The sequence below is a fragment of the Balaenoptera physalus genome (assembly GCF_965194825.1).
Source record: "Balaenoptera physalus genome assembly, chromosome: 6".
Classification (NCBI taxonomy): domain Eukaryota; kingdom Metazoa; phylum Chordata; class Mammalia; order Artiodactyla; family Balaenopteridae; genus Balaenoptera; species Balaenoptera physalus.
Window position 1 is genome coordinate 37,712,446 of NC_138885.1, and position 26,479 is coordinate 37,738,924.

General features: G+C 35.4%; 1 protein-coding gene across 1 annotated transcript in view; it reads right to left on the minus strand.

Moving 5' to 3' along the window:
- Positions 1-26,479, minus strand: part of LRP1B (LDL receptor related protein 1B) — a 1,885,740-nt gene that overhangs the window by 1,195,250 nt on the left and 664,011 nt on the right. The window contains exon 4 of the mRNA XM_082465229.1: positions 6,941-7,078. Within this exon, the coding sequence (XP_082321355.1) occupies positions 6,941-7,078 (138 nt within the window). The remainder of the gene's footprint in view (positions 1-6,940; positions 7,079-26,479) is intronic.

The window sequence follows — 26,479 nt, forward strand, 5'->3', positions numbered from 1 at the left end:
AGCTACATGTAAAAGAATGAAATTAGAAACCTCCCTAACACCATATACAAAAATAAACTCAAAATGGATTAGAGACGTGAATGTAAGCCTGGACACTATAAAACTCTTAGAGGAAAACATAGGAAGAACACTCTTTGACATAAATGAAAGCAAGATCTTTTTCAACCCACCTCCTAGAGTAATGGAAATAAAAACAAAAATAAACAAATTGGACTTAATTAAACTTAAAAGCTTTTGCACAACAAAGGAAACTATTAAAAAATGAAAAGACAACCCTCAGAATGGGAGAAAATATTTGCAAACGAATCAATGGACAAAGGATTTAATCTCCAAAATATATAAACAGCTCATGCAGCTCAATATTAAAAAACAAACAACCTAATCAAAAAAATGGGCAGAAGACCTAAATAGACATTCTCCAAAGAAGACATACAGATGGCCAACAGGCACATGAAAAGCTGCTCAACATCACTAATTATTAGAGAAATGCAAATCAAAACTACAATGAGGTATCACCTCACACCAGTTAGAATGGGCATCATCAGAAAATGTAGAAACAACAAATGTTGGAGAGGGTGTAGAGAAAAGGGAACACTCTTGCACTGTTGGTGGGAATGTAAATTGATACAGCCACTATGGAGAACAGTATGGAGTTTCCTTAAAAAACTAAAAATAGAATTACCATATGACCCAGCAATCCCACTTCTGGGCACATAACCTGAGAAAACCATAATTCAAAAAGACACATGCACCCCAATGTTCATTGCAGCACTGTTTACAATAGCCATGTCATGGAAGTAACCTAAATGTCCATCAACAGACAAATGGATAAAGAAGATGTGGTACATATATACAATGGAATATTACTCAGCCATAAAAAGGAACGAAATTGGGTCATTTGTAGAGACATGGAAGGACCTAGAGACTGTCATACAAGTAAGTCAGAAAGAGAAAAACAAATATCGTATATTAACGCATATATGTGGAATCTAGAAAAATGGTACAGATGAACCAGTTTGCAAGGCAGAAATAGAGACACAGATGTAGAGAACAAATGTATGGACACCAAATGGGGAAAGAGTGGGGGGGGGGGAGACGAGAGAGAGAGAGAATTTGAGATGACATTTTAATAAAGAATATCTCTTTTTTTAAGTTAGATCCTTCAATGTTAGATCATTTTAAGCTATTAGTATGTCTATGCACCATTTTTTTCTATATTTACAAAATTTTGTTTCCATAGTTATTCTTAAAAATAAATCTGTCTGGGGGGAGGGAGCACTAGTTGGTATAATATTAACATTAACCAAAGATGTAAATCCACTACAAAAAGATTTATTTCCAATAAAAAATCTTAGATTATCATTTTGAATTCTGGGCTATGAAATAGAGCCAAATTACTTAGTTACTTTTCCCACAGGTATTCAGTTAGCTATTTAACTGTCTCTAGAAGTCAACATATTCAAACAAATAGATGAAACTTGAAATCCAATTCTCTTTAGCAGGATTAGTTCACAATTATATCTGATAAATCAGTGTTAAAAAGTCAAATATCTTTCTAATTAAGCAGAAGTTAAAAAACTAAACCTCTGAAAAATGAATATATGTACTTATGTATGTACATATATATGTGAACCTATGCATATATGCATATATACGTATATGTACACACCTCTATACATATATATAATTAGAATAGCCTGCAAGAAGTATACTCTCCTAATTTCATGTATGTGTCATTGGTCAACATAAACTACATCTGCAATAGTGTTGCAGAGGAAGGATACAGTTGTAGAAGATCTGTTCTTTCTAGGAATTGTAGCTTTGCTTCTGAGAAGCATTAATTTGGCCCTGAAACCAACCAGTGTCAAGGGTCATAGCCATTCACTAAACTAACTCAATTGCTTAAACTAATGTCTTTGGAGAAAATGCTTACACTTAAGATAGATCTGAGACTATCTGATCACCTTAACACAGCCCAACACAAAGAAAAGAATATAGCAGGATCTACACAGTTGCAGGAGCTTTAGTAATCAAATGTGGCCTGAGCACACAAACCCAGGTCCTCCTGGCTAATTCCAGTTTGCTTGTTTTCTAGCTCTAGGTTTACTGATGTTTCAAGTGACTTGAGTACACACTGTGAAGTTTCCCTCCATGTGCTTTAAGCTTTATGTTGCTGACAGATAACACTTTCTATAACACTGCTTATAACTGTACCTCTTTTCCATACCTTTGTTTTCAGATTCTGCATGCTGAAATCCCCTTCTGTAGCATGGTAAGCTCATTTTAATTTAGAAAGAGATTGGTAGTACTTTTCAATGGGAACTTTTAAAATAGAAATAGAACAAGATCCATTCATACAATAAAATGAAAGTAAAAACAATAAAATGCTCCAGATTCATTTGTTTTCCTTATTGAATTCATTAACTTCTTTCTTTCCCTCCTTCCTTTTTGGTAGCTAAAAACTATTCTGATGCTACTCTGAAATCAGTGTTATAATGACTAACGAAGCACCACCACAAGATAAAATATTTGTTTTTTTCATTTTTCCAGAAAGGAGAGTCCTGAATTTGAGTTAAGAATTAATTCCTAACTCTTTTATAAAATTTAATTTTGTCAAATCAATTAATTAAATCTAATTAATTGGGGTAGATTAATTCCTTTTTGGAATATTTGGAATATATGAGATTCACACAGACGTTTTAAGGATTACTAATTTTCCTATGGTGAATCATTGTAGTTAATAAGGTTTGCCATTTACCTTGGTCCATTTTGAGAAAGCCTCTAATTTGTAAATTACCTCCAGGATTTTTTGGCATCATCTCGTAAGAATTTAGTTTTATGAATAGTAATATAAAAGAAAAATAAATAAATAAAAATTTAAACACAAGTCAGTGTCTAAAATAAATACATTAAAATAAACATATTAGAATTACTAGAATCTAAAATAAATACATTAGATTGTTGGTAGAGAAAAATGTAATTGCATATCAGGAAAATTATATTCTAATTGGCAAGTAAAATAATCAAATGGAATTTTAAAATTTCTTAATATGCATTATTTCAAGGAGTTAGATGATACATAAGAGAATCTTATTCTTCTTTAGGTTCCTGATCAAATACACCAAATTAATATATTATACACTCAGAATCATGTAGGAAGAGGTTTAGAAAAGAGAAATCAGAAAAGAAGAGAATGTGTGTCTGTGTAAGCATACTTGTGTGTCTGTGTGGGGAGCTTTTCAGATGTCAGAGAGTGTCATTCCCTAATCAGTTTTAGTAAGCTCTTCACACACTTATCCCCTTGAATTTAAAGGGATATTGGAATGCTTACTGGAAAACATAGATTACATAATCACTTTTTTAGGGCCACAGAAGAGAGAATCCCTTTTTGCAGTGACCGGAAGAGTTCCCATATTCTTTTAAAAGAGTAATAGCAGATAGCGCCACAGAGACTGTCAGTCACTTGAGCATTTAAATATGCAACCGTTTTGGACTGCAAATGTAATTTAACTAGGGTTGTGAATAAAAAGAGGGCTTCTCTGCTTTATAGCTACTTTAAATGTCAACAAAATGAATTATCTTAAGAATGTCAAATATTAAAATGGTGTTTTGATACACCTCAGTCCAAGTATTCTCCATTAGTTGAATTTGTTCACTTCCTCCAGCATTCTGGAGAAGGGATTTTTGTGGAACTATCCTGTATTCAGAGGCATCATACTGTATAGAATATGTTTTCATTGCTCATGCAATTTACATATAGTGATATTACCACCAATATGAAATATTATGTAGGAAGACATGAAATTATCTGAAATATATGTGGTGATTTTGAAGGTTCCTATTGTAAAATTTTTACAAGCACAGTCCTATATATAAGTACACCCATATGCAAAAGTCCATTGTTTTCTTTAAATGAAGCTAAATTATGGAGATTAAAGTGTCAGTGTTATAGAAAATCATTAATAATAGATATCTTTTCATTACCCTTACCAAGGAGAAATTGATTTTTTCTAGGAAACCATTCAGAAAACAATTCAGTTGATACAAAAGCATTCCCAAGACCAAAATATCACCTCCAAAATGTTATATTTTTCTCTTTATTAATTTTCATAAAGGCTACAAATATATCACCAAACGTACTTCAGAACTTTTATGAGGATAAAGACAACATATCCATCTTTGAATTGTGTCTTAGGCTTCATAATTATTTAGAGTGTGTGCTTGGAACCCAACAAAACGGAAGAAATGGAAAGAGCAGTGATTTAAAAAGAAATTTTCTATAGAGAAAAGCATTTCTAAAAATCAATGCGATGTTTGAATTAACCTGGTTTCTTTCTTTATTGTATGTCTATAGTAGATGAAAAAGTCCTTAGAGACTTGATGGGGCTGTTGCCTAATGAACTCCTCAGAAAACATCTTTTCATTGAATGTGACCCAGAATCAGAAGGAAGGCTGAAGTTGGGAAGTACACTCAGTTCCCATGATATACTTTTGCATATAATCAATCATCTGTTCTAAACACAAACCATATACATGGGATATAAATCTGGTGTTGCTTCCAAGATTTGTATTTTGTCTATGTGTCTGGGGCACTCTATCAGGCCAAGGAGGGAAACACATTTCTGATTTTTCTTTCTCAATGCAGAAATACTTTTTATTAAACCACTGACTCTGGAATCACTGTGTCATTCAGTCATCTTGATCCTACCATTCTATGTAGTTGTGCAAGGCCACAGAATTAGGTGAAAACCCCTCTACTGAGGTAAATAACAGGTAGAGATCCAAATATATTTCTTATTTCTAAGTCCACTACAGGTCATAATACGTTGTCTTTTAAAACACTTTATTTGGTGAAATTTAGAACTATTAAAAAGGCCAAAGTGGTACAATCAGCCTCCTACTGGCAAATTAAGAAATAAAAAAGGTTGTCACTGTGATAAAGATATGAAACTTGGAACAGCTGGAAACCTAAATTAGAACAGGAAAAAAGATGGAAGCGTAAGCAACTACAAATTCTAAATCTCAGTCTGAAGTATATGCTGTCTTTTCAAAAATCAACAGAACTTAATATCATTTTATTTTTGTTCAGATATTGAATAGTTAGTTGTTCCCCTGTTTTACTATTAACATATCCCTTTATCTTTTAAATCTCAGCTCTAAATTTTATTAGAGAACTCAGATATATTTTCATATGATCCACAGCACTGAAATATGTTTAAGATATTCAAATCTGTATAATCACCTCTGAGAAGTATTTGGCAATGTGATGATTTCACTCTTTTAGAAGCTTAGTCACACATGTCTATCTGAAATTTTATTTTAAATGTAATAAGAACCCTGAATTATAACTAAAGCAAATAGAATTAGGCTCTAGAAAATATAATTAATTTCTGAAAAGAAAATTAAACTCTTTAACTTCTATTACTTTGTAATTCACTAATTTACTTTCTATTAATATCACTTTTAAAACTATACAATTATAAAAAGGAGTACACGTCACAAAGCCTCTAAATAAAAATAAAATTTCTTATTAATTATTATTACACATGTTCATAAGTAAAACTAAGAATCAACTGGCTCCTTATGTGACCCTGTCAGAGTTCAAGGCTAAGAAAGGAAACTTGGCCAAAGAAGGAAGACCTTTAACTTCTCAATCTGAATACGTCTACAGGGCCAGAGTAATTGGACATTCCTTTAGAAAGAGGGAAAAGACCTAGTGATCCAGCTGATCTATGCTCTCTCAACATCCTTACCACTTTGAATTACCTTTCTAAACAAAGATTTACTCTTTTTCTAATATATGTCTCCATCTCTGGTTTTGAATCCAGTTTATTTCAGCCCAAATGTGGGAAACTGGCAGCCAGTAAGCCCTGTCAGATCTCCAGACAAGTTTCGTTAGGCCTGTACATTGCTGACCATACAATGTTTAAAAAGCAGTAGCTAACTTTGAACACTTTAAACACAAAGATGTGGAGCTCCTCCTGAAAACCTGAAACTTTTGGTGACTTAGGACCTTTCCAAAATGGCAGCAATGTAGTGTGAATCTGTCCAGACACCAGACATGCACCTCCAGATTTCTACAGTTCCTTCCATTCCTTATTGTCTCACTGACCTCAACATGAAGAACGCGTTACTCTTTGACAGTTTCAATAAACATCCTTTGTGTTACATTCAACATGCTAGAATCTGAGTTAGAACCTTCTGATTCAGCGGTTTCTTTCCCGACTCCAAGTTGAGGACTGATTCACTTGACTGAAACCTTGATTCTGTTTCCAGATCACAGTTCTTACCTTAATCCTCAACTTTTTCCTGTTTCTGTGTCTAACATTTTATCCTCCCCTTCCCAACCAGTTCTATTGGAATATACCAGTTCCAATTAACTTCTTATAAGTTTGAGATTCAGTCACTCCTATCATTAGTATATAGGTAAACCCTTGACCACTGTAGAATGTAGGTTTTCAACAAGAATGAAAATTACAAGAAAGTTAACAGTATAACTTCATGGAAATAATATTTAGGGAAAATTTCCCATGATACATTCTATTAAAATATTTGGTTGCAGAGCTTTTACTTCAAATACCCTTTGTTTAAGCAACAGTTCAGAGAAACAAGTTTTATATGTATGGTATCAATACTGTGACTAAGACTTCTCATTTGTCCTTTGCTCAAAAGTACTCCTTTCTATGAAATAGATAATTGTTTAAGAGCCCAACTTCAAAGTCTAAATGTATTTTTTTTTCTAACAGCATTTTTCAATAAAGCACAATAGTTACAGCTTTGAAATGCATATTGAGTGTCTCTGGCAATAAAACTCATGCTTTCTCAATAACTGATAAGGTTGTGGTTGAAAGAAAAGACAGGTTATAGGTTCTCTTTGAACTTTCATGAAAACTATGAAAAATTCAATATTTCAGTTGTATTTTTCCACAAATGGACTCACCACGGCAATGAACTCCTTCATCATACCCATCTGAGCAGTCCAGGACGCCGTTGCAGAGCTGGGATAAATGAACACATTTGTTGGCACCAAGGCAAGCAATGTGATTCAAGGGGCACTTGATTTCTACCTCCTCAGGACCTGGAAAAATGCAAAAAGGAACACAGTGATTTAGCTTTTTTTTTTTTTTTTTTTTAACACTAAAACTGTTAAGCACAAGAAATCACTAGCGTGAATTTGCAAAATAAAATGATAGACAATACTCCCGGAGGGCAGCTCTGATTCTCAGAGACATCAAAACTGGCCTACGTAATAAAAAAAACTAATTTTTAAAGGCTGCATAGGAAATAAAATAATATGTATGTTTTTCAAATAATGCATTTAAAACACAAGTATTCTTTCAACCCTTAAAGAGGCATGGATTGAAAATCTAAGGGTTGGTTTGAGTCACTGTTCTATTTCCTATCCTTAGATAAGTGGGCAAGGTGCTTAAACCCTGTAAGTTTCAAGTCCCTCAACTGTGAAATATGCATAATGGCAACTTCTTGGCATGGCACTTTTTATTTATTTATTTATTTTATTTTTTATTTTTAATTGATGAGTACACATCAAGTGTTAGGCACTAAGTGCTTTACATGTATTAACTCATTTAATCTTCCTAACAGCCTTTTGAACTGGTACTATTGCTGTTTCCATTTTACAGATTTGGAAACTTGAGATATCAAAGCTAAATAATGTAACCAAAATACAGTTGGAATTATCCTATGTTATGTCTGAGTGCACAGAGACCCCAAATGAGTTATCAGCAGTTCTGCAGTGAAGAGGAACTGGGGGTTAGCACTAGAAATCACTGTAGAGCCTGCCCATTTTATACAAACAAATCCGTCCATAATACGCAAATACATAAAGAAAGGTTCTTTGTGCTTCCTGAATAAGGAGGCCAGATAATCTGTACAGACACTCCTCTAGAGATGATCAACTAGGGTTCTGGAAGATCTTTTCCCTTGTATTCTTATAATGCAAAATACTATTAGATGAACAGATACTGTGCTTTTGCTCTGATGCATAGCTACTTCGAAAACATATACACTGAAAACATTATGTTTTTGAATTTTTGAATTTTATATTATTTATTTTTTTTATACAGCAGGTCCGTATTAGTCATCCATTTTATACACATCAGTGTATACATGTCAATCCCAATCGCCCAATTCATCACACCACCAACCCCACCCCCTGCCGCTTTCCCCCCTTGGTGTCCATACGTTTGTTCTCTGCATCTGTGTCTCAATTTCTGCTCTGCAAATCGGTCCATCTGTAATATTTTTCTAGGTTCCACATATATGAGTTAACATACAATATTTGTTTTTCTCTTCCTGACTTACTTAACTCTGTATGACAGTCTCTAGATCCATCCACGTCTCAACAAATGACCCAATTTTGTTCCTTTTTATGGCTGAGCAATATTCCACTGTATATATGTACCACATCATCTGTATCCATTCGTCTGGCGATGGGCATTTAGGTTGCTTCCATGATCTGGCTATTAAAAATAGTGCTGAAATAAACATTGGGGTGCATGTGTCTTTTTGAATTATGGTTTTCTCTGGGTACATGCCCAGTAGTGGGATTGCTGGATCATATGGTGATTCTATTTTTAGTTTTTTAAGGAAACTCCATACTGGCTGTAACAATTTATATTCCCACCAACAGTGCAAAAGGATTCCCTTTTCTCCACACCCTCTCCAGCATTTGTTGTTTGTAGATTCTCTGATGATGCCCATTCTAACTGGCGTGAGGTGATACTTCATTGTAGTTTTGATTTGCATTTCTCTAATAATTAGTGATGTTGAGCAGTTTTTCATGTGCTTCTTGGCCATGTGTATGTCTTCTTTGGAAAAATTTCTATTTAGGTCTTCTGCCCATTTTTGGATTGGGTTGTTTTTTAATATTGAGCTGCATGAGCTGTTTATATATTTTGGAGATTAATCCTTTGTCCGTTGATTCGTTTGCAAATATTTTCTCCCATTCTGAGGGTTGTCTTTTCGTCTTGTTTATGGTTTCTTTTGCTGTGCAAAAGCTTTTAAGTTTCATTAGGTCCCATTTGTTCATTTTTGTTTTTGTTTCCATTACTCTAGGAGGTGGATCAAAAAAGATCTTGCTGTGATTTATGTCAAAGAGTGTTCTTCCTATGTTTTCCTCTAGGAGTTTTATAGTGTCCAGGCTTACATTCACGTCTCTAATCCATTTTGAGTTTATTTTTGTGTATGGTGTTAGGGAGGGTTCTAATTTCATTCATTTACATGTAGCTCTCCAGTTTTCCCAGCACCACTTATTGAAGAGACTGTCTTTTCTCCATTGTATATCCTTGCCTCTTTTATCATAGATTAGTTGACCATAGGTGCGTGGGTTTATCTCTGGGCTTTCTATCCTGCTCCATTGATCTATATTTCTGTTTTTCTGCCCGTACTGTATTGTCTTGATTACTGTACCTTTGTAGTATAGTCTGAAGTCAGGAAGTCTGATTCCTCCAGCTCCGCTTTTTTCCCTCAAGATTGCTTTAGGTGTTTGGGGTCTTTTGTGTCTCCATACAAATTTTAAGATTTTTTCTTCTAGTTCTGTAAAAAAGGCCATTGGTAATTTGATAGGGATTGCATTGAATCTGTAGAATACTTTGGGTAGTATAGCCTTTTCACAATACTGATTCTTCCAATCCAAGAACATGGTATAGCTCTCCATCTGTTGGTATCATCTTTAATTTCTTTCATCAGTGTCTTATAGTTTTCTGCATACAGGTCTTTTGTCTCCCTAGGTAGGTTTATTCCTAGGTATTTTATCCTTTTTGTTGCAATGGTAAATGGGAGTGTTTCCTTAATTTCTCTTTCAGAATTTTCATCATTAGTATATAGGAATGCAAGAGATTTCTGTGCATTAATTTTGTATCCTGCAACTTTACCAAATTCATTGATTAGCTCTAGGAATTTTCTGGTGGCTTCTTTAGGATCCTCTATGTATAGTATCATGTCATCTGCAAACAGTGACAGTTTTACTTCTTCTTTTCCAATTTGGATTCCTTTTATTTCTTTTTCTTCTCTGATTGCCATGGCTAGGACTTCCAAAACTATGTTGAATAACAGTGGTGAAAGTGGACATCCTTGTCTTGTTCCTGATGTTGGAGGAAATGCTTTCAGTTTTTCACCATTGAGAATGATGTTTGTTGTGGGTTTGCCATATATGGCCTTTATTATGTTGAGGTAGGTTCCCCCTATGCCCACTTTCTGGAGGTTTTTATCATAAATGGGTGTTGAATTTTGTCAAAAGCTTTTTCTGCCTCTATTGAGATGATCATATGGTTTTTATTCTTCAATTTGTTAATATGGTGTATCACACTGATTGATTTTCATATACTGAAGAATCCTTGCATCACTGGGATAAATCCCACTTGATCAGATCAATGGTGTATGATCCTTTTAATGTGTTGTTGGATTCTGTTTGCTAGTATTTTGTTGAGGATTTTTGCATCTATATTCATCAGTGATATTGGCCTGTCATTTTCCTTTTTTGTAATATCTTTGTCTGGTTTTGGTATCAGGGTGATGGCCTCATAGAATGAGTTTGGGAGTGTTCCTTCCTCTGTAAATTTTTGGAAGAGTTTGAGAAGGATGGGTGTTAGCTCTTCTCTAAATGTTTGACAGAATTCACCTGTGAAACCATCTGGTCCTGGACTTTTGTTTGTTGGAAGATTTTTAATCACACTTTCAATTTAATTACTTGTGATTGGTCTGTTCATATTTTCTATTTCTTCCTGGTTCAGTCTTGGAAGGTTATACCTTTCTAAGAATTTGTCCATTTCTTCCAGGTTGTCCATTTTATTGGCATAGAGTTGCTTATAGTAGTCTCTTAGGATGCTTTGTATTTCTGTTATGTCGGTCATAACTTCTCCTTTTTCATTTCTAATTTTATTGATTTGAGCCCTTTCCCTCTTTTTCTTGATGAGTCTGGCTAATGGTTTATCAATATTGTTTATCTTCTCAAAGAACCAGCTTTTAGTTTTATTGATCTTTGCTATTCTTTTCTTTGTTTCTATTTCATTTATTTCTGCTCTGATCTTTATGATTTCTTTCCTTCTGCTAACTTTGGGTTTTGTTTGTTCTTCTTTCTCTAGTTCCTTTGGGTGTAAGGTTAAATTGTTTATTTGAGATTTTTCTTGTTTCTTGAGGAAGGCTTGTATAGCTATAAACTTCCCTCTTAGAACTGCTTTTGCTGAATCCCACAGGTTTTGGATCATCGTGTTTTCATTGTCATTTGTCTCCAGGTATTTTTTGATTTCTTTTTTGACTTCTTCAGTGATCTCTTGGTTATTTAGTAACGTATTGTTTAGCCTCCATGTGTTTGTGTTTTTTATATTTTTTCCCTGTAATTGATTTCTAATCTCATAGCATTGTGGTCAGAAAAGATACTTGATATGATTTCAATTGTCTTAAATTTACCGAGGCTTCATTTGTGAACCAAGATGTGATCTATCCTGGAGAATGTTCCATGCACACTTGAGAATAAAGAGTGATCTGCTGTTTTGGGATGGAATGTCCTATAAATATCAATTAAACCTATCTGGTCTGTTGTGTCATTTAAAGCTTGTGTTCCCTTATTAATTTTCTGTTTGGATGATCTGTCCATTGGTGTAAGTGAGGTGTTAAAGTCCCCCACTTTTACTGTGTTACTGTCGATTTCCTCTTTTATAGCTGTTAGCAGTTGCCTTATGTATTGTGGTGTTCCTATGTTGGGTGCATATATATTTATAATTGTTATATATTCTTCTTGGGTTGATCCCTTGATCATTATGTAGTGTCCTTCCTTGTCTCTTGTAACATTCTTTATTTTAAAATCTATTTTATCTGATATACATAGTGCTACTCCAGCTCTCTTTTGATTTCAATTTGCATGGAATATCTTATCCCATCCCCTCACTTTCCATCTGAATGTGTCCCTAGGTCTGCAGTGGGTCTCTTGTAGACAGCATATATATGGGTCTTGTTTTTGTATCCATTCAGCAAACCTGTGTCTTTTGGTTGGGGCATTTAATCCATTCACGTTTAAGGTAATTATCGACAGGTATGTTCCTATGACCATTTTCTTAATTGTTTTGGGTTTCTTTTTGTAGGTCCTTTTCTTCTCTTGTGTTTCCCACTTAGAGAAGTTCCTTTAGCATTTGTTGTAGAGCTGGTTTGGTGGTGCTGAATTCTTAGCTTTTGCTTGTCTGTAAAGCTTTTGATTTCTCCATGGAATCTGAATGAGATCCTTGCTGGGTAGAGTCATCTTGGTTGTATGTTCTTCCCTTTTATCCCTTTAAGTATATCATGCCACTCCCTTCTGGCTTGTAGAGTTTCTGCTGAGAAATCAGCTGCTAACCTTATGGGAGTTCCCTTGTATGTTATTTGTCGTTTTTCCCTTGCTGCTTTCAGTAATTTTTCTTTGTCTTTAATTTTTGCCAATTTGATTACTATGTGTCTCGGCGTGTTTCTCCTTGGGTTTATCCTGTATGGGACTCTCTGCACTTCCTGGACTTGGGTGGCTATTTCCTTTCCCATGTTAGGGAAGTTTTCAGCTATAATCTCTTCAAATATTTTCTCGGGTCCTTTCTCTCTCTCTTCTCCTTCTGGGACCCCTATAATGCGAATGTTGTTGCGTTTAATGTTGTCTCAGAGGTCTCTTAGGTTGTCTTCATTTCTTTTCATTCTTTTTTCTTTATTCTGTTCTGCAGCAGTGAATTCCACCATTCTGTCTTCCAGGTCACTTATCCGTTCTTCTGCCTCAGTTATTCTGGTAATGATCCCTTCTAGTGTAGTTTTCATTTCAGTTATTGTATTGTTCATCTCTGTTTGTTTGTTCTTTAATTCTTCTAGGTCTTTGTTAAACATTTCTTGTATCTTCTCGATCTTTGCCTCCATTCTTTTTCCGAAGTCCTGGATCATCTTCACTATCATTATTCTGAATTCTTTTTCTGGAAGGTTGTCTATCTCCACTTCATTTAGTTGTTTTTCTGGGGTTTTATCTTGTTCCTTCATCTGGTACATAGCCCTCTGCCTTTTCATCTTGTCTATCTTTCCGTGAATGTGGTTTTTGTTCCACAGGCTGCAGGACTGTAGTTCTTCTTGATTCTGCTGTCTGCCCTCTGGTGGATGAGGCTATCTAAGAGGCTTATGTAAGTTTCCTGATGGGAGGGACTGGTGGTGGGTAGAGCTGTGTGTTGCTCTGGTAGGCATAAGTCAGTAAAACTTTAATCTGCTTGACTGCTAATGGGTGGGCCTGGGTTCCCTCCCTGTTGGTTGTTTGGCCTGAGGCGACCCAACACTGGAGCCTACCTGGCTCTTTGGTGGGGTTAATTGCTGAGTCTGGGAGGGCTCACGCCATGGAGTACTTCCCAGAACTTCTGCTGCCAGTGTCCTTGTCCTCATGGTGAGACACAGGCACCCTCTCCCTCTGCAGGAGACACTCCAACACTAGCAGGTAGCTCTGGTTCAGTCTCCTATGGGGTCACTGCTCCTTTCCCTGGGTCCCGACAGACACACTACTTTTTGTATGCCCTCCAGAGTGGAGTCTTTGTTTCCCCCAGTTCTGTCGAAGTCCTGCAATCAAATCCCACCAGCCTTCAAAGTCTGATTCTCTAGGAATTCCTCCTCCCATTGCCAGACCCCCAGGTTCGGAAGCCTGATGTGGGGCTCAGAACCTTCACTCCAGTGGGTGGACTTCTGTGGTATAATTGTTCTCCAGTTTGTGAGTCACCCACCCAGCAGTTAAGGGATTTTATTTTATTGTGATTGTGCCCTTCCTACCATCTCACTGTGGCTTCTCCTTCGTGTTTGGATGTGGGGTATCTTTTTTGTTGAGTTCCAGTTTCTTCCTGTTGATGATTGTTCAGCAGTTAGTTGTGATTCTGGTGTTCTCGTAAGAGGGAGTGAGAGCACATCCTTCTATTCCACCATCTTTCATCCAATTTCTCTCATAATGATCCGTAATCTTGCCCACATCTCTCAAATCCAAAGTACAGTCACATAATAAGGCTACAGTCATGTACTAATCTGACACTGATTATTGCAATTGCCCAGATTTTTCAGTCAAGACACACTTAGGATTTATAATCACAGTTTTGTCAATACCTATGGGGCATTAATTTAATTAATTTAGCATTAGTTTTCTCAGCTGTAAATGGAAATATCAACTGAGTCTACCAGTGGGTTGTTGTGAGGGTCAAAAGTTATTCATGGCAAAGCACTGTGAGATGTAGGCTCAGAGTAGGAATTCAACATGTGTTAGTCATGTAAATAAATGCAGTGCAGTGGAGATTCTTGTAGTGGAGAATCTGGAGCCAGATTCTTGAGTCTAATTTCTGGTCCCATCAATTATAAACTGAGTAACTTGGGTAAGTTTTGTACTTTCTCTGTGTTTTACCAGGTTGTTATAAGAATTGTATCAAAAGCTCTTAGCATTTTTCTTGGCAAGCGTTAAATAAGTGATTGCTGTTATCATAGTTAAGAATGTTTTGAGAAGGTGTTACATCTTATAACGTTCTCTTCTGTTGCAAGCCCCTAAAGAAAAAAAAAAACCTCAAAAAATGTATGTTTTACTTTACTTAGTTGAGGCAAAATAATAACAATAATGAAAAGGCCTATCTAACATCTTCTAGGATGTGCAAAATTAAGTATTTGTTCAACCATTTGTTTGGGGAAGTCAACAAATTTTTATGATGTAGCTTCACTAGCTAAAGTGTTACCACTAATAGGTTTCCTTGTATGTTTTCATGTATATTTATACAATTATTGTTATACAAGGGTATTCGTTTTGTCAAAATACTTCATAAACCCAGGAGATTATAAAAATTTTTAGTTAGAAACCAAAAATGCATCAGTAGTTCTAAAAAAGCAAGATTTTTTTAAAAAGTGATACTTGTGTTGGCTCAAATACAAGTATGAGTTTTCATTTTTAAGACTGTCAGGTAACTGATGAACATGACAAAAGGAGTGAAAATGTACATCTGGTGTTAAGGGAAAAGGCTCAGCTACTTATAAATTTTGAGAAAACAGGAAAAAATGTTTGGATTTCTCAGGGCAATATATAGAACCATTAGATTCTTTCTACTGGTAACATGTAGGGACAAAAGAGAAATTCGTTTAGAAGAATGAAAGAGTCAATTGGTTTCTTCATAGACTAGCTACTATTGTCTTCCCCCCGCCCTTGATATACTCTTGTCTTGGTTCCCCTCACTGCTGGGTAACTGGTAAGACAGCTGGGTGATGGCTTAATGGATTGTACCTTAACCAGTTCTTCCCAAATTTTCATACCAAAACATATTAAGACAATGAAAATTTGCAAGTTACACCGAAGTAAATAGCAGAAATTATCTGTAGAATAAGTGTAGAGGTTGCCCCAGGCCTTGGGAATTAACCTCAAAATTGAGGGAATCAATACCTTTAACCTCTTTGACCAATGCTGATATACTTCAGCTGGAAAACTGCTAAAACCAAAATGTTGTTGTCTTTCTTGAAAATGGAGATAGAGATGGGACAGTTTGAGAAATGGCAATGCTTGCCTCAATTCAAATTCTCAACTGAAACCAGGCAATATGTAAACAGTGTACTATTTCTTTGGGCAATAATCCATCCTTGATTCCCAATGAACATTTCTGAAGTAACGGTGTGTATAACCCATGAGGCTCCTTTAGTCCACCCTGATAACAGAGAGAAAACTCACCCTGATCACTACTTCTACCTATTTACGTGTGACAAGAAGAGGCACAGGATAATGGAGGCTGCATGAATTCCTCAGAATATGTCCATGTTGCATTAAATGATTCATCTCATGAAGACTTTCAGGCATTCAGAGCATTTCACAACCAGCAATCATTATTTGGACATAGCAAGGAACAGGGTTGGAGGCTCTCTGATATACCCAGAATTATCTCTTTAGTTGCTAAATCATGAGGACTTGGGGGGACCTGAGAGAGACACTGTGATAACAGATTAGCACATGAGAAATTTTAAAATAGTACAAAGATTCTTAAAATTTTAACAAGTATGGTAGTCCTGGTGAGAATATCACTTCAGTTGTCAGTAATGCACATTTAGAAAACATTTCCAGTCCCTCACATCTAATTTTAGGTGACCTGAGCAAGGTAGCAGAATTTAAAATATAGTAATTAATTACAAGAAAGAAAAACTCTATCATGAGGAGGATTTAAAATATATAAACACAGGAGAATAGTATCCATGTTTTTAAATTTTCTATAAGCCTTACCCAATTAGCTGAAATAGCTTCCATTTTTTAATGAACCTCATTTTACAAATAAGCCTTCCAGGATAATGCAAGGATAGCATGATTCATCTGTATGTTCTTGAATGTTCAAATTATTTTTAAACATAACTCTGTTCAGTTAAAGTGATAGTGGAAGACAAATCTCATCAAATGTCCTTTCTGACTAAAGATAATCGAGATAGTGCATTTTGTGAAGGAGTGGAGATTTTTCTTCTATAATGGCAGATATGGTCAAATATCTGCACTTGTCACAATATCATCATATCTTAGCAGGACCAGTATCAATCCTCCCCCACCGAAGTTAACCTCCTCACCCTACACTCTGTCACATCCCTCTTTGGGGGTTTTGTTCCATCAAAATTTGCTGCTTGGCTGTATTTCCCATGTCTATCTTTCCAATAGGTCTAACTCTTGCCTGCAATCTCATTCAATTTTTTTAAACCTACACTCAAGAACAAAGTCTCTTTTTCTGATTGAACATTTCTTGAGGTAGTATCCCTTCTTTCCTACTTTTCTTAACTGTTAAACTTCTTCAAAATATAGACTGCACCTGCTGTATTCCCATTCCCTTCTTACTCCAGCCACTGCTTCCAACTCTGCTGAGCTTCTCCCCAAGGTTTTAGGGATACCACTAACAGTGAAGCCAAAGGCATACAAGGTCCTTCAAAAGCTGATCAGAATTCCTTTCTCTTAGACACAATTTCCACCATTATTTTTCGTGCTTCTTAAACTCTTGTCACATTATTGCTGTTGTTATTTATACTATTCCATGAACACAGATGCATTTCACACATGCTCTTTTATAAACTTCCCTCTCTCTCTGACTGGGAAACAAACATCTAGTATACTGCCTGACACAGATTAAACAGTGTTCAATATACAGTTGGTGAGTGAAGTTCTAGCAATTGAACTTTCTTTGATATGCTAGAAGTTATCTTTTTTTTTTTATCATCAATGCATTCTTAGAATTGGTTTTACAAATACAGCTTTCACCCAATGACTAGTCTCTAAAGCATAATTGTTCTCAGTTGCTGGCCACAATAAATCAAAACTCCTTGGCCTAATATCATGGTCTAGTTGAAACTTATTAGCATTAATTACAATTAATTACAATTGGTATTGTATACAAGTATTTTCAGTACTTAATACTTTACTTCATTCATTGTTATCATTCACCTCCCTAAAACACACATTTTTTCCCACCTATGGATTTTTTGGTATGCAGTATCATCATCTGAAAAGTAAACCTTCTCTTTTTTTTTCACCCAGCAAGCTCTTTTTCACCTTCAAGCTCTGGCCTCTCCATAAAGTTTTCTTCGTGAAAAATAACAGGTAATAGTGGAAGCGTTCTGAGGCTTAGAGATCAAAACCTTGAATTAGGGTTTTTAGCTGCCATGTATTAGCTGTCTAAACTTGAGTAAAGTACTTAACATCACTTGATTGTCATAAGGGTCAAATGAAATCATGGTTTGGGAAGCATACAAATTTTTTATTTGTTGTTTTGTTTTTGTTGTTGTTTGGGGGTTTTTTTTGGTTTTTTTGTAGGTGTCATTGATCCCAATTTGTTCTACGAACCCACAGAGATGTTGTTTATTTCACATTTTAATTTTTTTACAGTACAAATATCTCTATAATTTATGAACTGTATTAATATATGCAGTTTCATGTATATTTCTTAAGGTACACGGCTTTTATGTAAAAAAATATATATATTTCCTCCCACTTTAAAATATAAAGCAGAATGTAGGAATAAAAACCATATTGATTACTAGTTGATATAAAATCAAGTAAAAAAAATTTGGTATATAAAGTTATCAGAAAAAAGCATGAAATACCTTCAAATTTCAAAATATTAAAATTATGCAGTTTGGGATTTTGTTTGATTTTACCTGTCTATCCACCTAGAATATTGAGATTTGATCATAATTTGAAGAACTCTTTGAGACTCGAGTTCTAGTAAAGTATAGTACTGATTAAAAAAAAAACACTGAGGAATATAAGGATTATTTCCATTGATATGCTCCCTTACAATATTTGGCTTTTGAATATTGAATCCTATGGAGATTTTCTATTTCTTAAGTTGAAGATTCCATCATTTCTAAAAATTTGTGACAACTGCTTTAAATATTAGCACTTTCAAACTATACTAAAAAGCTACAGTAATCAAAACAGTATGGTACTGGCACAAAAACAGATATAGATCAGTGGAACAAAGTAGAGAGCCCAGAAATGGACACACACCTATGTGAGCAATCAATATATGACAAAGGAAGCAAAAATATATAAAATGGGTTAAGACAGCCTTTACGATAAAGTGTTGGGAAAACTGGACAACTACATGCAGAAGAATCAAACTGGACTACTCTCTAACACCTTGCACACAAATAACTTCAAAATAAATCAAAGACTTAAATCTAAGACCTGAAACCATAAAACTTCTTAAAGAAAACCTAAGCTCTTTCACATCAGCCTTAGCAATATCTTTTGGAATATGTCTCCTCAGGCAAGGGCAAAAAAAAACCCCAAAAATAAACAAATGGACTACATCAACCTAAAACCTTTTGCACAGTGAAGGAAACTATCAACAAAACAAATAGGACACCTACTGAATGGGAGAAGATATTTGCAAAAGGTATCTCCAATAAGGAATTAATATCCAAAATATACAATGCATGCATGCAACTCAATGTCAGGAAAAAAAAAAAAACCTGGTTGGAAATGGGCAGAGGTTCTGAATAGACATTTTTCCAAGGAAGGCATACTGATGGCCAACAGGCACATGAAAAGATGCTCAACTTCACTAATCATCGGGGAAATTCAAATCCACAATAAGATGCCACCTCACACGTGTCAGAATGACCAGAGTCAAAACGACAACTAATAGCAAGTGTTGGTAAGTATATGGAGAAGAGAGAACCCTCATGCACTGTGATACTCATTTCATGATGTATGTAAATCAAATCATTATGCTGTACACCTTAAACTTATACAGTGCTGGACATCAATTATATCTCAATAAAACTGGGTACAAATTTTTTAAAATCTTAAAAATTAACTTTCCTAGAATCGTTTTAAAAACATTTTAGTTTCTTTATAACTAAGCAACATATTAAGATTTCTGGAGCACCATTAACATGACTGCAAAAAACTTTTCTATCTTTTCTATCTCTATTAAAAAGAAAAAGAATTTTTTTAAAGAATGCTTTTATAATACAATTAGATCTATTTTCCTGGAAATATTATAGACAATCATCTTTTAAGGAGAAAAGGTAACTCTTATGCAATTAAGAGTATGGAAATAGTACATTATAACATCTATTATAATTCTCACAGCTGAGAAATCAAAACAGCTAACAGCAACATGGGATGCTTGTGAAGACTGTAAAGCATGTAAACCACGTTATTTACTCCATGTTGTTTGGGAAAATTGGTACACAATGTAAATATAATTAATATCCTGTATCTGTTTAATATTAAACATAACATCGGATTGCATAATGCCTTTACAGTTGTAATACAACTTTCCTAGAACTATGTTCATTTCATAAGATACTATTCTTGTTTTCAGGGATAATTTTCTTTTGCATATGAGCTACTTCACCTGACAGACTGATATTTTAATTTAAGTGGAAAGAATGAAAAGAAATTTATATATTCAAAGAATATTAGTATTCTAATACTTAGTATTCAAAGAAATACTATTTATAGTATTTTTAAAGAAAATTAAAATTGGATTTATGAGTTTCAACTTCTAAATAAAATACTATTCACTGATATAATTTGTTAAAGCAATCTATATGATTAAAATCGAGGACACAGGAATAGAAGAACCTCAGAAGATACATGTGCACGCTCTCTAACAGTAACTCACTCAAATTAAACAATTACTTTGTAAAATAGGCTCCAGTAATGACTTGTTTGCATATTTCAAATGGATGTTGTGAAGATTCAAGAACTGGAAGAGATGTAAAGGTGATTGATTTTGTCCAGCTCTACTACCCCTAAGCCATCTCTGACATGTCCTATTTTTAAAGGCCCTGGGGGAGGAGATTTTACAGCTTTGCTAACTTGTTCTAAGGTTTAAAAATCCTTTTTCTTTAGTTCTTAGTCTTCAGAAATCTCAGTATAGGATGATTCCTTACATCTAACATACAGCGCTTTATTTATGCATTTAATATATGAAAAGCATGCCTGGCCACCTAAGGAAGACTATGCGATATTAAAGCAATTCTGCTACAGCTAAAGACGCCATTTTGTCTATTATGTGTATGAATAAATGGGTGGTTAGTTAAGACTCTTACTAAAAACTTTCTGAATCATATCTGGAAGTGCTATTATGTTAAAATAGAGAGCTCTACATTTCTGTGTGTGTGTGTGTGTGTGTGTGTGTGTGTTGCTAACTTTAGAATATATCAAATAATTTTTATCAGTTTGACTGTCTACATCTGAATCCAAAACATATAGGTTAAGTCATAACATTCTCCTGCACTATAAATGTGCACATTCAGAATACAGTCAAAATTGTCAAATTAAAAATATTGTATGGACATAACCAAAGCATTGTTGTCATTAATTACAGCTTTTGAAATAGGAACTTTATCAACCCACAGACTGTCTTGCTTTATGACTTTCCACTTAAAGGCAAATAGATAAGAAAATAAATGAAATCACTGTTTTATGAGTGACTGTCATTGCAGCATTGCCATTTATTAAACCCAGTGCTAATGGAGGAAACTCAGCTTGGGGGATTAAAAAATTATTGTCATTTAGGTATTTTAAATGCTCCTTTATTCCTTCCCATGTATCTATTCTTCACATGTTCTTTCATTTCTGGATCACCCCATTCTCTCTTTGTCAAAAGGTCTAGAAATTTGTTTTCCCTTCCCTACACCTCAGTTAAAACAGATGTATATGCTTTTTTAATCTCTTAGAGCCCTGCTCTCTGCTAGGCAACTTTACATACTAGGTGTTATCTCTTACAGGTAATGTATTTACATTTAAACAAGATTCTTACAGAAACAATATCGATAGATTAATTCCAAAGATTAGAATTTTAGGCCCTCTGTTAAAATGACAAAGGTACTTTTGTTTGAGAGAAAGGGACAGTTCATTGACTGATACATCACATTTTTTGGTAGTAATTGTATTGATTTGTAGTTGGCTCTCAACTCTTTTTAAATGAATGAATATGTATTTAATCAATGAACCAGAAAGAAGATGCCTTTCTATCAACAATTTACAGATATTCTACTGAGTCCTCAAGAAGTAAAACACGTTCCAGTCATACCTTAAAACTTCTGTGAATAAAAGATTTACCCAATCTGGAGATAATTAAGGAAGCAGAAGATGAAATGTTCCATTTGGGAGTATCTTTTTTCTGAAATACAGAAGATTAGTGTTTCACCTTTAAGGCTAATGCTTTTTTCTTCCTGTTCTCTGGGATTACTTTACCTATTGTAGCCAGGTGACAGCTCCTGATTGCAGCTCTGAATTTCAGGGCAGTGTGGAAAGTCTACACAATCTGAAGCAGGGATGACTCCCTGGTAGAAAGCATGTTAAAAGACTGATGCCGACCAAAAAACAAAACTAAACGAACAAAAAAATGCCAAAATCAGATAGCTCCACACATCCTCCAGAGGAAAGGGAGTCTTACTATAATAAAGGGATAATAAGCGGATCAGCCACCTGGCTTGTCCACATGTCAGGACGGGCAGCTGAGAGCCCTTCAATCTTTCATTCCACACGTGTGTTAGCAATTGCTTCTGAGCCAAAGTCTATGCACACAGAGGCATTTCCATTGTCACTCTTAAGAGGGATTGCTTGTTTGCTTTTTCTTAGAAATTTGTAAAGGAAGACACTCTTCCTCTACAGGCTAAGATAATGAAAGGTTAGATGCAGGTACCCAGTTAAAGCCTAAAAACCAAAGGCAGGTTAATGTCAGGTGATAATGGAAGAAAAGATTTCGGTGGTATGTTGCCCAAATGCTAACAGTCAAAGGAAGTCTAAAAATATAAATCATTACCAAGACCCTCAAAAGACATTATTTAATTTCCCCTCCAAAACAGTAAGTAACAAAGCTGATATCTGATGAGTAGACATATAAGAAGGGAAAACTAGTAAATACAAGGTCTCTGTACTTTGATCTTTTCAGATTAAGAACTATTTTGAGGATCTTTTTGATGGCAAGCATCATTTTTCATCCAATTAACTCTTCACTACAATTTGAATAACACGAAAACAGCTCCACAAAAACTGGAGAACAAGCTTTTTTTATTTTACAGGGCTCCCTCAAGACAACATTAAATTATACATACTGACTTAAATACTATCTTTCTGATTTAAAGAGAAGTTTGCTCCATGAACCTTGATCAAACAACCCAGAATGACTGTGATATATGTGAACAAGTAGCAAGATCTTTCCTGATTCCACTGGTAGGTTTATTAGAATAAAAGTTATTTGATAGGAGTTATTCGTTCATTATTCCATTTGGGAAAAAAAAACAACCACCTGATATTTGCTTAGAATGAATGGATTAAGAGAAAAATGGAGAAGAGAGAAGAGGAATAAATATATGCCTTGAGTCACTCCATCACATTTTGAAAAATTCTTCGCTGTGTGTGAAAACAAACAATTGTTTGAGGGACCTGGTTAGCATACAAATGGTTTTACAGTGAGAGGGTACTGGTTAGAGCACATGTAGTTAATCGTTCTAGTTGCACTAGAAGACACGGTGACTTTTACATAGGCCAATTAATACTTGAGAGGAAGACAGAATGTTAAATAGTCCAGTTTAAAAGCCATAGGATGATACAGACATTCTTAAACAGTGTTGAATCATTGGTAGAGTGTATACATTGTGTATCTCAGACCAAAAGTGAAACACTATTGATGAAAGATAATCTTCAAAATTTAATATTTATGCCATTTAAAATGATGCTAATTCAGAAAATGATGTTAGGATTCACTTTTAATGAAAACAAACTTCTTTACTGCGTTCTGTAAAAGTAGCATTATATTAATAGGATAACTGCTGTTTACTGAGTACTTCCTGTGTTCCAGGCTCTGTAAGCACAGAGGTAAGCACATAATGTCCATTATCTTATTAAATCCTTACAAGAACATTATGAGTTAGATATTATAATTGCTAGTATACAGATGAGGAGATTGAAGACCACAGAGGTTAAATACCTTCTTCAAGGTCACAGAGCTGTAATGCTATTATTTCAATTCAGGTCTCATATCTCCTAAAACTGGTTTCTTTACTACTATATTTTGGAACAATCTCAATCACATGTAACCAAGAAACAAACAAGGCATGACACCTAATTATGCATCTCTGTCTGTTTCTTTCTCTTTCTGATTAAGGATCTTGAAGAAAAGGGAAGAAAATCGTGTTATAAGGTTGTGAAGCCATGCCACGTCAATACTGAAGCAGCTCTTACAGTCAGGGGTGATGCCTGAATATTTAACAACAGATGAAATACACTATACAGGCTACAGCTTCTACTAGTAGATGTAAGGGGGTAACTTGAGGGGAATCTTGGCCAGCTGTGGATGACCGATGATCTCTTGCTGCGGGACCATCACCAACTCCAGATGTTCAGGCCTGTTTGACTAGGGAGAGAGAGATAGGGATGGGGAAGGCAAATTGGAGGAAGGACAGGCAAATAAGTTGAGTTGTGCTAGGAGAGCTGATTTCTTTGGCCACTTTAGTCTGAAGGAGCAAGGGGCTATTTGAGGGAGTCCCAGGAAGGACTGGGTAGCAGCAGTTTAGAATCAGAATACAAGTATTTCAGTATTTTATCAACCAGTACTGTTGTGCCATGCACACCAGCTACACTTCCACTGTGCTTAGAGGAATTCGTATTACCTATTTCCAGTAAATTCTAACTATTAACATGGTTCCCATATGCTTGGCCTTGATGACAGAATCCTTATTCACTATGACTCTAGGTTGTGCTCATTAAATACAAAGAGGTTTCCAATGGTATGTATTGCTAAGGCAAAGCTCAAGCCTTCCAAAGATCAATCTTCTAAACCATAGCCCCCAAGCCCCCCTTTTAACCATCTGATCAGGCTTTCACCATGTACTTATTTCTGCTTTGGTGGGGCATCCTCTAGATCAAACAGACTGGCCACATGTCAACTGCTACCTCTTTCTGGTAAAGTCCAGCTATTTCTGCCCCTCAGCTTCAGTGCCTGGTTAGCTTGGCAGGATGAAGCCCCACGGGAAGAATGTCAATATCACAGGTTAAAATACCATATGGCAAAGTTATTTGCCTTTCTGTTTTTCAGCCACAGAGTTTACCTCCTAACACCTGCCACCCATACTCTCAATCTTCTACCAGTCATATCCATATCGCCTTCATGCTAGAACTGACAAAGTGCAAGTCTGTATCTCTGAAGCAATATAAATCCCTAAAAGGAAGAATGAAGACCATTTAGGATTCAACTGAATATTTGAAAACATAGAATCTTAGCCAGGCTTGAGTTTGAGTTCAGTGTGCCAACACTAAACCCTCAGCCAGATCCTCCCTGGGAAGCCCTGTGTGGAATCACTGTAGAGCCTTTGAGTGTACTCATATAACTGCTTCCGTTCATTAAACAGCACCTTGGCGCTCCTGTTTTAAACGGAGCCGAATGTCTCCAACTTATGTGAACAATTAAACAACTGCTAAATAAACAGTATTTGGTGAATAGTCAATCAGCAAAAGAAGTGTCTCTTTCCTCATGGGAATCATCTACTGGCAATAGCCTTGTCTCCAAATTTTATAAAAACAACTGCATCCTGGATGTGGAGGTTTATGCCGAATGAAAAGAGAATACCGAAAACGAGGAGATTGAAACACACACAAATGAACATACCTAATCGCAACATTACTAATACAGATCTTCCTCATAATGAGGTTGCATCCCAATAAACTCATCTTAAGTTGAAAAGATCATTAAGTCCAAAATGCATTTAATAAATTTAACCTACCAAACATCAAAGCTTAGCCTAGCCTACCTTAAAGGTGCTCAGAATACTTATATTTGCCTACAGTTGGACAAAATCATCTTACAAAAGCTTATTTTATAATAAAGCACTGACTATCTTATGTCATTTACTGAATACTGTACTGAAAGTGAAAAACAGAATGGTTGCCTGGTTGTAAGTGCATCAGTTGTTTACCCTCATGATCACATGGCTGTCTGGGAGCTGCACCTTGTTGCCACTACCCAGCATCCCAAGAGAGTATGTACCTCTTGTTGCTAGCCCAGGAAAAGATCAACATTCAAAGTATGGTTTCTACTGAAGTGTGTATTGCTTTCCCATCATCGTAAGTTTGAAAAACCACAAGTTGAACCATCACAAATCGGGGACTATTTGTAATGTTAATGAAACTAACCCACTAAATGATATCTGAATGGTCTGAAAAAATTAATGAACTAGTGAGATCTGTTATTTGGATACTAGAGAGGAATTCCTTACATTTATGGAAAATTCTAACAATTTATAAAATTGCAATACCCTCTTGAAAATTTTCTTGGCTCAGAAAGAAAAAAACAAAACGGCAACAACAAAAGGAATTTTCTGATTCTCCATGTTGAGAATTATAAAAAAGATAGAAATTATATGCAACTCCTATATCATCCAAATACCCCAGGTAGGCTTTTTGTTTTTGTTTTTTTTTTTTACTTCATCACTGTATTCTGGTTTGTTTTTTTAAAATAGATCTTTATTGGAGTATAATTGCTTCACAATACTCAATACTGTGTTTCTGTTGCACAACAAAGCGAATCAGCCATATGCATACACATGTCCCCATATCCCCTCCTCTTGAGCCTCCCTCCCATCCTCCCTATCCCACTCCTCTAGGTCATCGCAAAGCACCGAGCTGATCTCCCTGTGCTATGCGGCTGCTTCCCACTAGCTGACTATTTTACATTCAGTAGTGCATATATGTCGATGCCACTCCCACTTCGCCCCAGCTTCCTCCTCCCACCCCATGTCCTCAAGTCCACTTTCGATGTCTACCTCTGTATTCCTGCCCTGCAACTAGGTTCACCAGTACCATTTTCTTTTTTTTTTAGATTCCATATATATGTGTTAGCATAATATATTTGTTTTTCTCTGACTTACTTCACTCTGTATGACTCTAGGTCCATCCGCCTCACTACAAATACCTCCATTGCATTTCTTTTTATGGCTGAGTAATATTCCATTGTATATATGTGCCACATCTTCTTTA